This window comes from Megalobrama amblycephala, linkage group LG16, assembly GCF_018812025.1.
Source record: "Megalobrama amblycephala isolate DHTTF-2021 linkage group LG16, ASM1881202v1, whole genome shotgun sequence".
Classification (NCBI taxonomy): Eukaryota; Metazoa; Chordata; class Actinopteri; order Cypriniformes; family Xenocyprididae; genus Megalobrama; species Megalobrama amblycephala.
In genome coordinates this window covers 12,113,300-12,127,571 of record NC_063059.1, presented here as the reverse complement: position 1 = coordinate 12,127,571, position 14,272 = coordinate 12,113,300, and the positions used below count along the sequence as shown (strand labels likewise).

The 14,272-nt window shown below is 39.8% G+C and overlaps 1 protein-coding gene across 1 annotated transcript; it reads left to right on the top strand.

The window, feature by feature from the left end:
- The first annotated feature begins 4,664 nt into the window (after positions 1-4,664).
- On the top strand, positions 4,665-6,133 carry LOC125249521 (WASH complex subunit 1-like). Its single transcript, XM_048161829.1, has 2 exons — positions 4,665-5,374; positions 5,696-6,133. Exons 1-2 carry the CDS (start codon positions 5,113-5,115, stop codon positions 6,103-6,105), a joined length of 672 nt encoding a protein of 223 aa, XP_048017786.1. The 5' UTR covers positions 4,665-5,112; the 3' UTR covers positions 6,106-6,133.
- Positions 6,134-14,272: the final 8,139 nt, after the last annotated feature.

Sequence of the window (14,272 nt, the reverse complement as noted above, 5' to 3'; positions counted from 1 at the left end):
GAAGACAAAAGAATCAAATAATAATGACCTGAAATGACTTGCATATTAATGAGGCCTTTGAGTCAGGTAGGGTGTGAAAAAACCCTCTGTAATCATGTCTCAGCTCAATTTAAAATAATGGTATTCTATTATATTCTTTAAAATATAATGTATTTCTGTGATGCAAAGTGTCTGAACTATTATGTTACCTCTATGGCATTTCATATAGGCTTTTAGCTTAAAGCATGCACATTTGGAGAAATATTGATGGATTCTCATATGTTTATGTCAAATTTCTATACAGAGGAGTAATATTTATTCTATATTTATTCTATATATCATCACTATGAGTGCTGGATACAATTCATACTTGCAGCCGGAGGGCGCTCTGTACACCTTTAAGCCACAAATCCATATAAAGAAGAAGAAGAACCAGGAACTAACTGCATGTCTTCTAGAGTTCGCTAACCATGGCTTTAACACCCAGATAAACACTTTTCAAGACAATAAATACACGATTGAGACGATGAATGCATGTATTGCCTCTGAATTTGCGTCTGAATAGCGCTCGCTCTGTGGGCGTGGCCGCATTAGCAGATAATGAGCTGAATCACTGACTTCTGACATGGCTCTCTTTTCATACAGATTACATAAACACAAAATGTTTGTTTTCGATTTGACTTGCACGATTTAAAACCTGACATTTCAACGTTTCTTTAGACATAAGTTTATTTTTTTTTGTCATTCGTATTCAGTAAGTTACAGTTCATTTTTCTGAGAACTATCAGATTGGACTTCGTTCAGAGGGAAAGGAGAGATCACGCATCATGTTAGTTTTCTTTATTTTACAAAAAGCACAGCATTTTGTTTTTACTCTGAGTGTACACAAATGAAAGAAGATATTCAACAGATTAAAATGGTGTATAACTCTTAATTGTATGTGCAACATTGACTGAGTATTTTGAGTCTCTTTCACACTGGTAAGAAAAAAAACGCAGTGGTATCGCCGGCGATACCCTCAGAACTCAGAGTGTTAAGCCCACTGTACTATACATTCAAGCATTGGGTTGATTTTGGGTGGCTTTACTATGAAAGGCCCCCATTCCCCTGGGGCTGAGTACAGATATTATTTCTGTCATGAGTAGAGTCTTGGTGGTTGGCCTCCACCCTGGTACTTCTCAGGGTCAGGCAGATAGTACTCCCTTGTAAAACAAGGTGTTTTCTGAGTGATTCACTTATAGCACTGTTTTATCTGCCCTGCACCATTGTGGCTCAGGTCGAGCAGTATTTGACCTTCCATATGGGCTGGTCATTTAGTTCGCTCTGTTGCAGCTCAGCATTGCCACGAGCTGACGCCTGTGTTCATCGGGAGTAGTAGGCCCAGGTGGGCCTCCCCTGGGGCATGTTGGCGTATGTTTGTACTCCCCTTGCTTAAAGGGATAGTTCAACCAAAAATGAAAATTTGATGTTTATCTGCTTACCCCCAGCACATCCAAGATGTAGGTGTCTTTGTTTCTTCAGTAGAACACAACAGATGATTTTTAACTCCAACCGCTGCCGTCTGTCAGTGGTATAATGCAAGTCAGCGGGAACTTGGACTATAAGAGTAAATAAAACACGACAGACAAATCCAAATTAAACCCTGTGGCTCGTGACGACACATTGATGACTTAAGACACGAAACGATCGGTTTGTGCGAGAAACCGAACAGTATTTATATCATTTTTTACCTCTAAAACACCACTATGTCCAACTGCATTCATCGATTCACTCGACACTTGATTTGTGAGGTCTGATTGCGCTCTGACAACGGCAGTGATGTCTCGTGCATATACTTCAATGAGCGCGAGACATCACTGCCGTTGTCAGAGCGCGATCAGACCTCACGAATCGAGTGATGAATGCAATTGGACATAGTGGTGTATTAGAGGTAAAAAATGATATAAATACTGTTCGGTTTCTCGCACAAACCGATCGTTTCGTGTCTTAAGTCATCAATGTGTCGTCACGAGCCACAGGGTTTAATTTGGATTTGTCTGTCGTGTTTTATTTACTCTTATAGTCCAAGTTCCCGCTGACTTGCATTATACCACTGACAGATGGCAGCGGTTGCAGTTAAAAATCATCATTTGTGTTCTACTGAAGAAACAAAGACACCTATATCTTGGATGCTCTGGGGGTAAGCAGATAAACATCAAATTTTCATTTTTGGGTGAACTATCCCTTTAAAGGGTAAAAAGTGCTTTTACTGAGTACACTGCTCGTTGGCGATTTGATAGGTCCCAGGTGTTGTTTGAATAGTAAAACTATATCTGCTACTAGACTTGCTATAAGGTAGTAGGCCTTAACAGGCCTCCCTTGTTGGACCCCTAGCAGCCAGCACATGCGCTGTCAGGTAGCTGGCCTTAACAGGCCTCCCTGTTAACAGCCCCAGTAAAAGGGGTTTCTGGTAGCTATTTTGATATGCCGTCAGACAGTAGGCCTTAGCAGGCTTCTCTGTGGTGAGCCCCCATCAAAGTGGATGTTGTAGCAACAAGACATGCTCCAGGTAGCTGTCCTTAGCAGGCCTCCCCGTGAGCGAGTCCCCAGCACTTTGGGTATGCGAAAGCTAGAAGGAATTTGCTGTCAGGTAGCAGACCTTGGTGGGCCTCCCTGTGGGAAAAACCTGTATGGTTTGGGGTTCTTAGCAGCTAGCAATGACTTGCTTTTGGATAAGTAAGCCTTAGGAGGCTTCTCTGTGAGTGAGTTCCCTATTGTACAGGTACTTTTTAGTGTATTTAGTCACATAGAACTGGCCACCAAGCAGCTGGCCTTAACGGGCCGCCCTGGAGGCTAGTCCCCCAGCAGTATTGGCGTTTCTGGTAGAAGTGCATGGGCTTGCTTCAGATGGTAGTCCTTAGCAGGCCTCTCTAAGGTCAAGTCTCCAGCAGCATGGATATCTGGCAACCAGCCATTGCTTGCTTTCAGTTTGATGGCCTTAGCAGCCCTCCCTGTGGGCAAGCCCAAGGTTGCAGGCTTTAGACAGCCAGCTAGACTTGCTATCAGGTAGTTGGCCTTAATAGGCCTCCCTGAGAGCCAGCCCCTAATAAGCGGGCACATGGCAGCTAGCAATGACTACATTCAGCCAGTGAACATTTGTCATCGAGATGTTTGGCCTTAGTAGGCCCCTCTGAAGGCAAATTCCCCATAGTATGGTTACTTCTCTGCCAGTCATGACTCGATACTAGGTAGTTAGCCACTGTTGGCCTCCCTGATGCGAGTCCCCAGCAGTTGGGTATCGGACAGCAAGGTCTTGTTGTCAGTTGGTTGGCCTTTCTGGCCTCCCTGAGACCGCACGCAACAACGTGTTGGTGGCTTGGCTAACCTAGCTCACCTTCGTATTCTAGCCTATAGCCTGGTCGACCTAATAGGTCAAGCTTTGACTCTCCTCATTCTGAGGGTGGGTTTGAGTACTTAGCTCCCTAAGTCTGGTCAGAGGTTTAAAGCTTCTCTCGAGGCCTCCTAGTTAGATCAGCCCTAGGCTGTGAGCATTCCCCTCGCGAGGGTTCCTTTTTAGAGTGCACGGCCTCGTTAGAGCCTTGAAGCGTAGGTGCTTTGTAGATCTTGGATCGAGCAGAGCAGGGTGCGATTTGTAGGGGGGGATGGGGGGAATTTCCCCCTTCTGGTCTATGTATCCCAGCCTCTGCTGAATTATTTTTATCCCCAATGGGGATAAAAAAAATATCCCCCCTGGGTGATGCTACTCCACAAACCACCAACAGAGCATATAAAATACCAAAAATAAAAATCTTTTTTCAAAACATTGGCAAGTAAAAAGCTGCATTTATATAGAACTGTCTCTTTACGACTACAACAAATGGGACACTTTCAGACGCGCATTCCGACTTCGCCTCAGCACCACGCGCAAGAAATGCACATATGTACACCAGGGAAATCTAAATTTTCTCAGGGGAGCATGCCCCCGTACCCCCCTAGCAAACAACATTTTCTGACCTCGGTAATTATGAAACTCTGCATATGGCCCAGCTCATTATCTAATGAAATCTGAAGTAAATGTGTATTTCTACAAATGTGCTCACTTTTGGACTAAAAGTTTGTATGTGTATGCACTGTGATCAAAAATAAATGAGACCAAACGCGATTGAATGTAGAAGGTTGTGTCTCGTTATTCTATTAATAACTACCGATTGATAGAATTTTGATTAATTGATTTTACATTTCTATCAGAAATTAAGAATTATTAGTGTCATTGTAAATAGTGGTGCAAATATCTAAGCTATCTAATACTTCAAATCTCAAGGTTAAATCAGAAGAGTTTTTGTAAAAATGTATCTGTAACAGCTACCAAAAAATAGTATATAGCTCCACTGTGGTTAACAAAGTTTCAAAAAAAAAAAAAAAAAAAAAAAAACACTTTTCAAAACATCCCCCCTTCTGTTTTTTTCACAAATCGCACCCTGGAACAGAGTAACTCCCCTCGCTTGCAAGGGTCAATAGCACTTCGCTGAGTCCTGCTCTCCAGGATGCACGTCTCTAAGATCTGGTCTAAGAGTTGTTCTTCTGCCCTTTCTGCAGTCCCTCTTTCTGGATGTCTTTTTGTGAGATTTCTGTGTCTAGAGACTCTGTTTCTGAGGAAACAGACAGGTTGTTGGCTGACTAGGTTACTAGTTCAGCTAGAAGCCAGGGGCCTCATTTATAAAACTTTGCGTAGATTTCATCCTTAAAGTGTGCGTACGCACATAAGGCAGAATTTGCGTACGCACAAAAGTTTTCAGATTTATAAAACCGTACGTACACCAAAACCTGCGCAAGGTTCACTTTATAAATCACAATTATCTGAATATTGTGCACAGGTGCACGTGCTTATAGCTAACCCCAATCTCCTCCCGAAATAACCATATTTGGAGGTTAAGACCGCCTATTTTGAATATGTTTGATCTCCCTGCATATTAATACGACCGATAATTGTTATTGATCTGTTTGGCTAAAAATGGAAGAACAGAAACGAAAAGCAAAAAAAAGAAACTTCACCGACTGCGAGATGGAGGTACTGCTGTCTGAGGTGGAGGGCCGAAAAAAAGTTTTATTTGGTGGGCTCTCTGCAGGCATTTCAAATAAAAGAAAGATATTAGAATGGGAGCGAGTAACAGAAGCAATCAATGCTGTTACCTCGCACAGTCCAAGAGACAAAAAAAAAAATGGTCTGACTTAAAAGTAGTCGTAAAAAAAAGAATATGTGCACACAGGCGCAGTGTCGTAACAACTGGTGGTGGTCAAGGAATCACTGACCTCTCAGCCTTTGATGCAAGGGTGGGTGCGATTATAGGGGAAACAGGATTAAGTGGAGTTCTTCCAGAATTCCAAGGTGATACGGATGTGATTTGCGGTGACGATGGTAAGTAATTGATTTATCTACACATTAGGTACGTTTTTGTCTGTTTAAAATTCTGCTTTTTTGTTGTGGATAATTTAAATCAACCAGTTCAAATTCCGTGGAAGTGGAAAGTCCTAAAATATCCAAGTGACAAATCTAGCAATAGATGCAGCTGCCCTTAAGATATACGTTTATTAAAATAGTCGATTTTCCTGTTTATTCATATGCTAAAAATGTAACTTAAAAAGACAAAAGCAAGTCATCAAGTGCACATTTTATTTCACACATTTACAGATATGCAATACAACCTTTATTTAATTAAACGTTTTTTAATGATTAAAGGAACAGTTAATCCTGGAATGCCTTCAAGCCCGGTGAGTGGTCCAAGTGGGGTAGACAAGGGATGTAGGCTTAGATCCTACGTGCCACCGCCGCCGCCATCCTGTGTGCCTCCACCACCATCCTGTGTGCCACCACCGGGATCTTGTGTGCCTCCACCAACGTCCAGTGTGCCGCCATCATCAAATGCCCAAGCAACCCCATCCTGTGCGCAATCCAGTGCATCATCATCATCATCATCCTTTGTGCCACCACCGAGCGCTGGTAACTCAAGGCGTGTACTGACGGAAGAAGTCATGCAGACCCAACGTCACATGGTTCATGCTGTTAATGCGGTGTGTTCCGAACTGAAAGAAATAAAAACAATTTTGTCAGAAATAAGTGGTTCACTTAAAGAACTTGTGAAAAAATAAAAAGTTTGAATTCACTTGCCTTTTTACATTCCATTTATTACATTTATACGCCGCTGTATTGCCATAGCATTATGCACTGCATTAGGAGGGCCAGGGTCGGGTTTATTATCTTCAGTATGGGCGTTCGATGGAACCGGTATACCATTCTTTTGAGCAATGTTGTGCAACACTGCGCAAGCCACCACAATGCGGCAAACCTTTGTAGGGCTGTACAATACTGTGCCACCAGACCTATCCAAGCACCTCCAGCGTCCTTTTAGCAGACCAATAGTGCGTTCGACCACTGAATGCGTCCGGCAATGCTTCTCGTTATAACGCCGTTCTTGTTCGGTTTGGGGTCTAGTTAGTGGAGTTAGCAGCCACGTTCTAAGGGGATAACCACTGTCTCCTGAGAGGTAAAACATTTACAAATTTTTTTTTAAGAAAATATAACAAAACAATGAATGTAAATACAATGGTACAATTAATATAACATTTCAAGTACTAGACAGAGGTAACAATTATAAACAACATTATAAGAATACTTTAAAGAAAGTACATGCTTGTAAAATAGCCTACAGATAGCTTTTTGTTTTTTCCAGGGCAATATTGATTCAATATAACATTTCACTTAATTTTTAAATGCTAAAAAACATGTTTTGTTTCCTGAAAATTTGCATTGATTAATGTGAAATTTTGCTTTAAAAAAAATATTAAAATAAGTGTGGGTTTGTTTATCATTGGAGATTATAATTATACCTAAAAGAAAAAAACATTTTAAAAGGTATGCTTTAAACACATTTGCATCATTACTCAATTACAATTACATGCGCATTCCTGCTGACTTACCAAGAAGCCATCCATCACGCACAGCTCCTGTTTGCAGTCTGTTCCCTACACTGCTGTTGGACAAAATGTAGGAATCATGAGTTGACCCAGGCCATCTCGCAACTACATTTGTCAGAGACATATGCGCATCACATATGATCTGCACGTTCAAAGAATGAAAATGTTTTCGGTTAACAAAAGCAAATTCATTCTCAGATGGTGCCTTTATTGCAACATGAGTGCAGTCAATAGCACCGATTACATTGGGAAAACCGGCGATTGCTGCAAATTGCATTTTGATGTTGGCCTGTTCAGCTTGCGTGTAAGGAAAACGGATGTATCGGGGTGCCATCCCCACTATGGCATCCCATACATATGGCATGACACGGCTCAGGGATGACTGCGACATACCCGATCGGTCTGCCAACTCTCGCTGGAAAGTACCAGTGGCCAAGTGGCCTAATGTGGTCAATACTTGTACAGGAACACACAGCGCGTGGTTTCTCCGCGAGGGTCTTTCCAATACTGGCCGTAATTCAGAACACAATTCCAAGAGGATGGCTCTTGGGAATCGAAATCAGCTCATGAGCCAATTATCATCATGAGCAAGGAAATCTTCATGGTCTCTGAAAACACGCTCCCTCCGTAGAGCGTCATTAGCAAGGTCTTCTAACAGCGCTAGAGCATCCATTATGATGATATGTTATATACACACATACCTTTTTATAGCCCATTCATTAAAAAAAATTTGTAAATTCAAAGTATTTGCACCTGGTTAAGAATGCTGATAATGATCATTCAGGTTGATGCAATTTGATTTATTGGGTGATGTAATAGGATAATTTAGAAGTTTTTCATTTTAAATAGTTATTGCTATTTGGGCCAGTTGGTGTCGCCAAAACACATACTCTTCTAAAAGAGTGCGTACGCACGGTCAAGAGCATCCTTACGGTGCGCACTTATTTACGCCAAGTTTATTTTTTATAAATCCCGATATGTGCGTGGAAAAATGCGTACGCATATTTCTATGCCCATTTTGTGCGTACGCAACGTTTATACATCAGGCCCCTGGTCTGCCTCCCTGGTGGCATTAGGGGTTGAGAAGTGACTGGCTGGGGTGCCTTCGGCTGGGCCCCCTAGCCACGCTCCCTTAAAAGGGACCCCTTCTGTTTAAGTTGTTGGTTCCAGGCCTTTGTGCAGCCTTGGCAGGCCTTCATATGTTTAATGTGGAGGCTGCTTTGAGGCTTATAGCTGAGGCTTTGACTCAGCACTGGGAGCGCTGTCATTGGCATGCACTCCCCTCAGCACTCCTTAATTTTAGTTTAAGTTTTAGTACTTTTGTTGTATTTGTCATTTTAGTCATTTTTCAATGTTTATTTATTTATTTTTATTGTTTTATTTAACTATAAACCTGTTCCTCAGTTAGCCGACAGACAAAAGTTAGATGAACCCAGCTGCGGGAATTTTATTCAAACTGAGATCTGAGGAGACAGGTGAATACTCACAGGCGAGTATAAACAGGTCAACTAGAACAGGATTTAAACTGGAACTATTCTTTGGCCAAACACAGACTTCAGACTCATCTTAACGGTAAATAAGTTCTCCAACATTAGCAAGTAGGGAATTCCAGGTATGATACAAACACAGAGACAAACAAATTTTTGTTTCAAGTCATTTTATTTCTTTCTTTTTTTTTTTAGAAAGCAATTAATACCTTTATTCAGCAAAGATGTGCTAATTTAATAAAAAAAAATACTTTTAAAATAATTTCTATTTTGAATAAATGCTGTTCGTTTTAACTTTTTATTCATCAATGAATCCTGAAAACAATTTATCACAGGTTCCAAAAAATATTTAGCAGCACAACTATTTCCAACATTGATAATAAATTAGCATATTAGAAGGATTTCTGAAGGATCATGTGACACTGAAGACTGGAGTAATCGCTGTGGAAATTCAGCTCTGCATCACATAAATAAATTATATTTTAAAGTATTATTTTGAATTGTAAAATCGCTTTATAAATGTAAATTCACCTGTCCATGTAATTTACAAATGATTTACAAATGACACGAAAATTACCGCTTCACTTCACATTGTCCAATAAAATTTTAACTTGTGCCAGATGATGATTGGTCGGTATATTGTACATGATAAACAGGTATCAATTACACTGAACAAAATTATAAACACAACACTTAAATGTTTTTGCCCCCATTTTTCATGAGCTGAACCCAAAGATTTAAGACTATTTCTATGTACACAAAAGGCCTATTTCTCTCAAATATTGTTAACAAATCTGTATAAATCTGTGTTAGTGAGCTCTTGTCCTTTGCCGAGATAATCCATCCACCTCACAGGTGTGGCATATCAAGATGCTGATTAGACAGCATGATTATTGCACAGGTGTGCCTTAGGCTGGCCACAATAAAAGGCCACTCTAAAATAAAAATTCAGAAAAAATGCAGAAGCTGCTCTGAATGATGTAGCCATGTGGAAATGTAGAGGCCATAGGAAAAACCCATACCCCTCAAAACAGACTTTCCTGCATTAATTTATAGACTAACTAATCTATAACTGAACATGCATCCCAGGAAATTGTGCGTATGACTATAACTGTCTTTTAAAGTGTCTCTTGCATTGTATTTTCATTTTATGTATATCTTATGAGGGAACTGCATATATCTACATATATCGTATCTCCTATCAAATTAATGCTAGTTTAACGACTCACACTTTCATGTATGTAACCTCCTCATAGAATGCAGTATGTGTTTGTTGTATTAATTGGAGTATAAATGGACACAAAACCACCAGAACCATTTTAATCAAAACACAAAGAGCCATAAATCGCCCCTATAGAGGAATTTCCCTCTCAGAAATTCCATCTCATTGGTCAGATCAACCCTAAAAGGTGTGACTTCTCCCAGACTTTAAAAGGCACTGTCAGAGTGACTGCCTTCTCTTGCTCCCGACTGATTCTCTGTAGCTCCTGGCTGCTCACAGGCCTCGATTTACACCCCAGCCATATGCATAGCTAGAAGAGAGAGAGAACTTTTTCCCCACTACAAGACTAAAACTAACCATGCAAGTTTGTCATCATTTCTTAATTCAACACAGGAGAAATTGATTGCAAAAGCATGCAAGTATCAAATCTTTTTACTAAACAGGGATTTAAGATAAGCAGTCTGAGGCTGTTTTGGGGCCCTGGAGAAGTTTTGACATGACCTGACATTTGTGCTTTTTTCAGTTGTTCATAAACATATTAATGGAAAAAGTGTCATTACACTGTATTCAGCCGAAACTAGGCTACCATAATATGTGAGGAACATGTATGTACATGTTTGTAGTTTTTGGAGGAATAACGTTTATGCATGGTTATTGAAAAAACAAAATCTTAAGTCACTGAAATAAGGCCAAAAAGCAAATATTACGTATGTGTTCACAAGACTTCTGGGTATTGGAGGCTGTAGTCTAGAATTTTTGCTTCAAAATGATGTAAAAATTATCCTGCCTACTTGTTCATATAAAACAATAGAGAGATTTAAATTTTCTAAGACACTTTTTGTCAAGAAACACAGTATGCATGGAGACGTGAATCTTCATGAATAATGTGATTCACACCTGAGAAGACAAAAGATCTGCATAATGACCTGCATAATGAGGCCTTTCAGTCAGGTAGGCTATGTGAAAAAACCCTCTGATAACAGGGATCACGTCAGCTATTGTATTAACGTAAATATAATGTCCACTCTTGACAAAAAAAACAAAAAAACATGATTTTTGTGATCTCATGCATGCACGTATTATTGCACATCATGTGAAGATAAATTTGTATAGGCCTATGTTAAATTATAGTACCAGTCAAAAGATTGGACACATTACTATTATAATGTTTTAAAATAAGTCTCAAGTCTCAAACCAAATAATGGTTTTCTATTTCAATATACTTTAAAATATAATGTTTTTCTGTGATGCAAAGCATCTGAACATTTCTATCTCTACCTCTTTGGCATTTCATATAGGCTTTTAGCTTAAAAGCATGCACATTTGGAGAAATATTGATGGATTCTCATATGTTTATGTCAATTTTCTATACAGAGTACGCTCTGTGCACCTTTAGTCCACAAATGACTCAATGAAGAACAGGGATACCATGTGACATTCCAGGAACTAACAGAAGCTTCCAGAGATCGCTAACCATGGCTATAACATGCAGATAAACACTTCTGAAGATAATAAATACACGATTGCGACAATGTATACATGTATTGCCTCAGAATTAGCGTCTGAATAGCGCTCACTCTGTGGGCATGGCCGAATTAGCAGATAATGAGCTGAATCACGGATTTCTGACATGGCTCTGTTTTCATACAGATTAGTCAAGTCACCTTTATTTATATAGCGCTTTTTACAATGCAGATTGTATCAAAGCGGCTATTACATAAGATTACATAAACAGAGAATTTTTGTTTTCGATTTGACACATGATTTAAAACCTGACATTTCAACGTTTCTTTAGACATAAGTCTAATTTTTTGTGATTAGTATTCACTAAGTTACACTTCATTTTCTGAGAACTATCATATTGGACTTCGTTGAGAGGGAGACGACAGATCATGCATCATCTTAGTTTTCTTAATTTTGCAAAAAGCACAACATTTTGTTTTTACTCTGAGTCTACACAAATAAAAGAAGACATTCTATAGTTTCAATTGATATATTACTTATGTCTCTATGACAAAAAAATGACAGAGTATTTTAAGTCTGTTTTGCTGCAATGTGAAAAAAATCCTGCAAAATGGCGCGTTACCCGACTCCAGAGAGTTAGCGAGGTGTTTTGAAATTATACGCTAATGGTTCTTTCCTGGTTTAATGACTCTTTTCCATAGCTTCATTCCTTGTTTCCACTTCCGGTTTCATTCTATCATTTTTCATTTTACCTATGTAAGTGTGATTTGTGTGTGTGTGTGTGTGTGTGTGTTTGTCAGTTTAGTTATGTGTTTGTGATTAATTCAATAAAACTATACACAATACACAATACATATTTGGTTCTTACTCCCTGCCTGCAAATAAATTGTCAGTTAAATGATCAATCTAGTTACAAGCTCTAAGCGCTGTAAATGCTAAGAAAGGATTATTTTTCTATGGTCATGAAAAATATCCTTTTCTTAGAATTAATTAATAATCAATACTGAGTGTTCACAGGACAAACTGACTAATTGATTGTTGTGGCGAGGGGGGCGTGGTTCAGCGAGGTCTGCAACTGGAGAGAGCGTCGGGAGACGCGTGGTAAGCGAGTGGGTTAAATGTAAATTACGAACACCTGTTTCTCATTCCAGTAATTGGCGCAGAGACAGGATAAAACGCCAGGAGAAGCAGGAGTGTGCGAGAGAGAGAGGGACTGCTGACTGAAACACTGAGCACGACAACAGCACTGGAGAGAAGCCCTATTGTGGATTGTTTATACCGATCTTGGAGTGAAGCCCTGTTGTGGATTGTTTATTTTCGTTGTTGTGCGTTGCACAGACTTTTGTTGGACATTTTTATACACTGAATAAAACTCAGTCAGCAGTCAAAAGCCGACCCTTGTCCTCTTCCTTCCCCACGAACTTTGAACATTACTACAATTGTAATGTAATGTAGCTAATCTAATGAACTGTTCCAAATATTCATAATTAATCATAACAAGTTATGAATAATTATTAATATTTTCCCTTTGAGCTAACTCCCTACAATCCCAAACCGGACCTTTCATCACCCGAGCCTATACTCCCTCCAGCCATTGTCATGAGTCCCATCCAGTGGGCATTGGACGATCAAATTGCTGAAGCCACAAACCCTGAACCTGCTCCACCAGGAGGTCCTAAGCGATGGGTACCATCAGCCTAATGCCTGTCTCTCATGGACTCAGTTCACACATCTCCAGGCTCTGGACACCCAGGCAGCCAGATGGCAGTCTGTGGCATCTCACAAATTCCCTGTCATCTTCCTGCAGGCAAGTTGGTACCTCTGCCCATTCCAAGTTGTCCATGGTGCCACATTGGTATAGACTTTGCGACAGATTTACCACCATTAAAATCCTACACATGCATTCTGGTTGTCGTGGAACGATTCTTAAAAATCGAAATCAGCTCATGAGCCAATCATCATCATGAGCAAGGAAATCTTCATGGTCTCTGAAAACACGCTCCCTCCGTAGAGCGTCATTAGCAAGGTCTTCTAACAGCGCTAGGGCATCCATTATGATGATATGTTATATACACACATACCTTTTTATAGCCCATTCATTAAAAAAAATTTGTAACGCACGGTCAAGAGCATCCTTACGGTGCGCACTTATTTACGCCAAGTTTATTTTTTATAAATCTCGATATGTGCGTGGAAAAATGCGTACGCATATTTCTATGCCCATTTTGTGCGTACGCAACGTTTATACATCAGGCCCCTGGTCTGCCTCCCTGGTGGCATTAGGGGTTGAGAAGTGACTGGCTGGGGTGCCTTCGGCTGGGCCCCCTAGCCACGCTCCCTTAAAAGGGACCCCTTCTGTTTAAGTTGTTGGTTCCAGGCCTTTGTGCAGCCTTGGCAGGCCTTCATATGTTTAATGTGGAGGCTGCTTTGAGGCTTATAGCTGAGGCTTTGACTCAGCACTGGGAGCGCTGTCATTGGCATGCACTCCCCTCAGCACTCCTTAATTTTAGTTTAAGTTTTAGTACTTTTGTTGTATTTGTCATTTTAGTCATTTTTCAATGTTTATTTATTTATTTTTATTGTTTTATTTAACTATAAACCTGTTCCTCAGTTAGCCGACAGACAAAAGTTAGATGAACCCAGCTGCGGGAATTTTATTCAAACTGAGATCTGAGGAGACAGGTGAATACTCACAGGCGAGTATAAACAGGTCAACTAGAACAGGATTTAAACTGGAACTATTCTTTGGCCAAACACAGACTTCAGACTCATCTTAACGGTAAATAAGTTCTCCAACATTAGCAAGTAGGGAATTCCAGGTATGATACAAACACAGAGACAAACAAATTTTTGTTTCAAGTCATTTTATTTCTTTCTTTTTTTTTTTTTAGAAAGCAATTAATACCTTTATTCAGCAAAGATGTGCTAATTTAATTAAAAAAAAAATACTTTTAAAATAATTTCTATTTTGAATAAATGCTGTTCGTTTTAACTTTTTATTCATCAATGAATCCTGAAAAAAATTTATCACAGGTTCCAAAAAATATTTAGCAGCACAACTATTTCCAACATTGATAATAAATTAGCATATTAGAATGATTTCTGAAGGATCATGTGACACTGAAGACTGGAGTAATCGCTGTGGAAATTCAGCTCTGCATCACATAAA

Excerpts from the sequence above, each read along its gene's own strand:
- LOC125249521 (XM_048161829.1), top strand. The coding sequence starts at position 5,113 with ATGGGAGCGAGTAACAGAAGCAATCAATGCTGTTACCTCGCACAGTCC. Across the intron at positions 5,375-5,695 it reads TGTGATTTGCGGTGACGATG|GAACAGTTAATCCTGGAATG; the intron begins GTAAGTAATTGA and ends TAATGATTAAAG.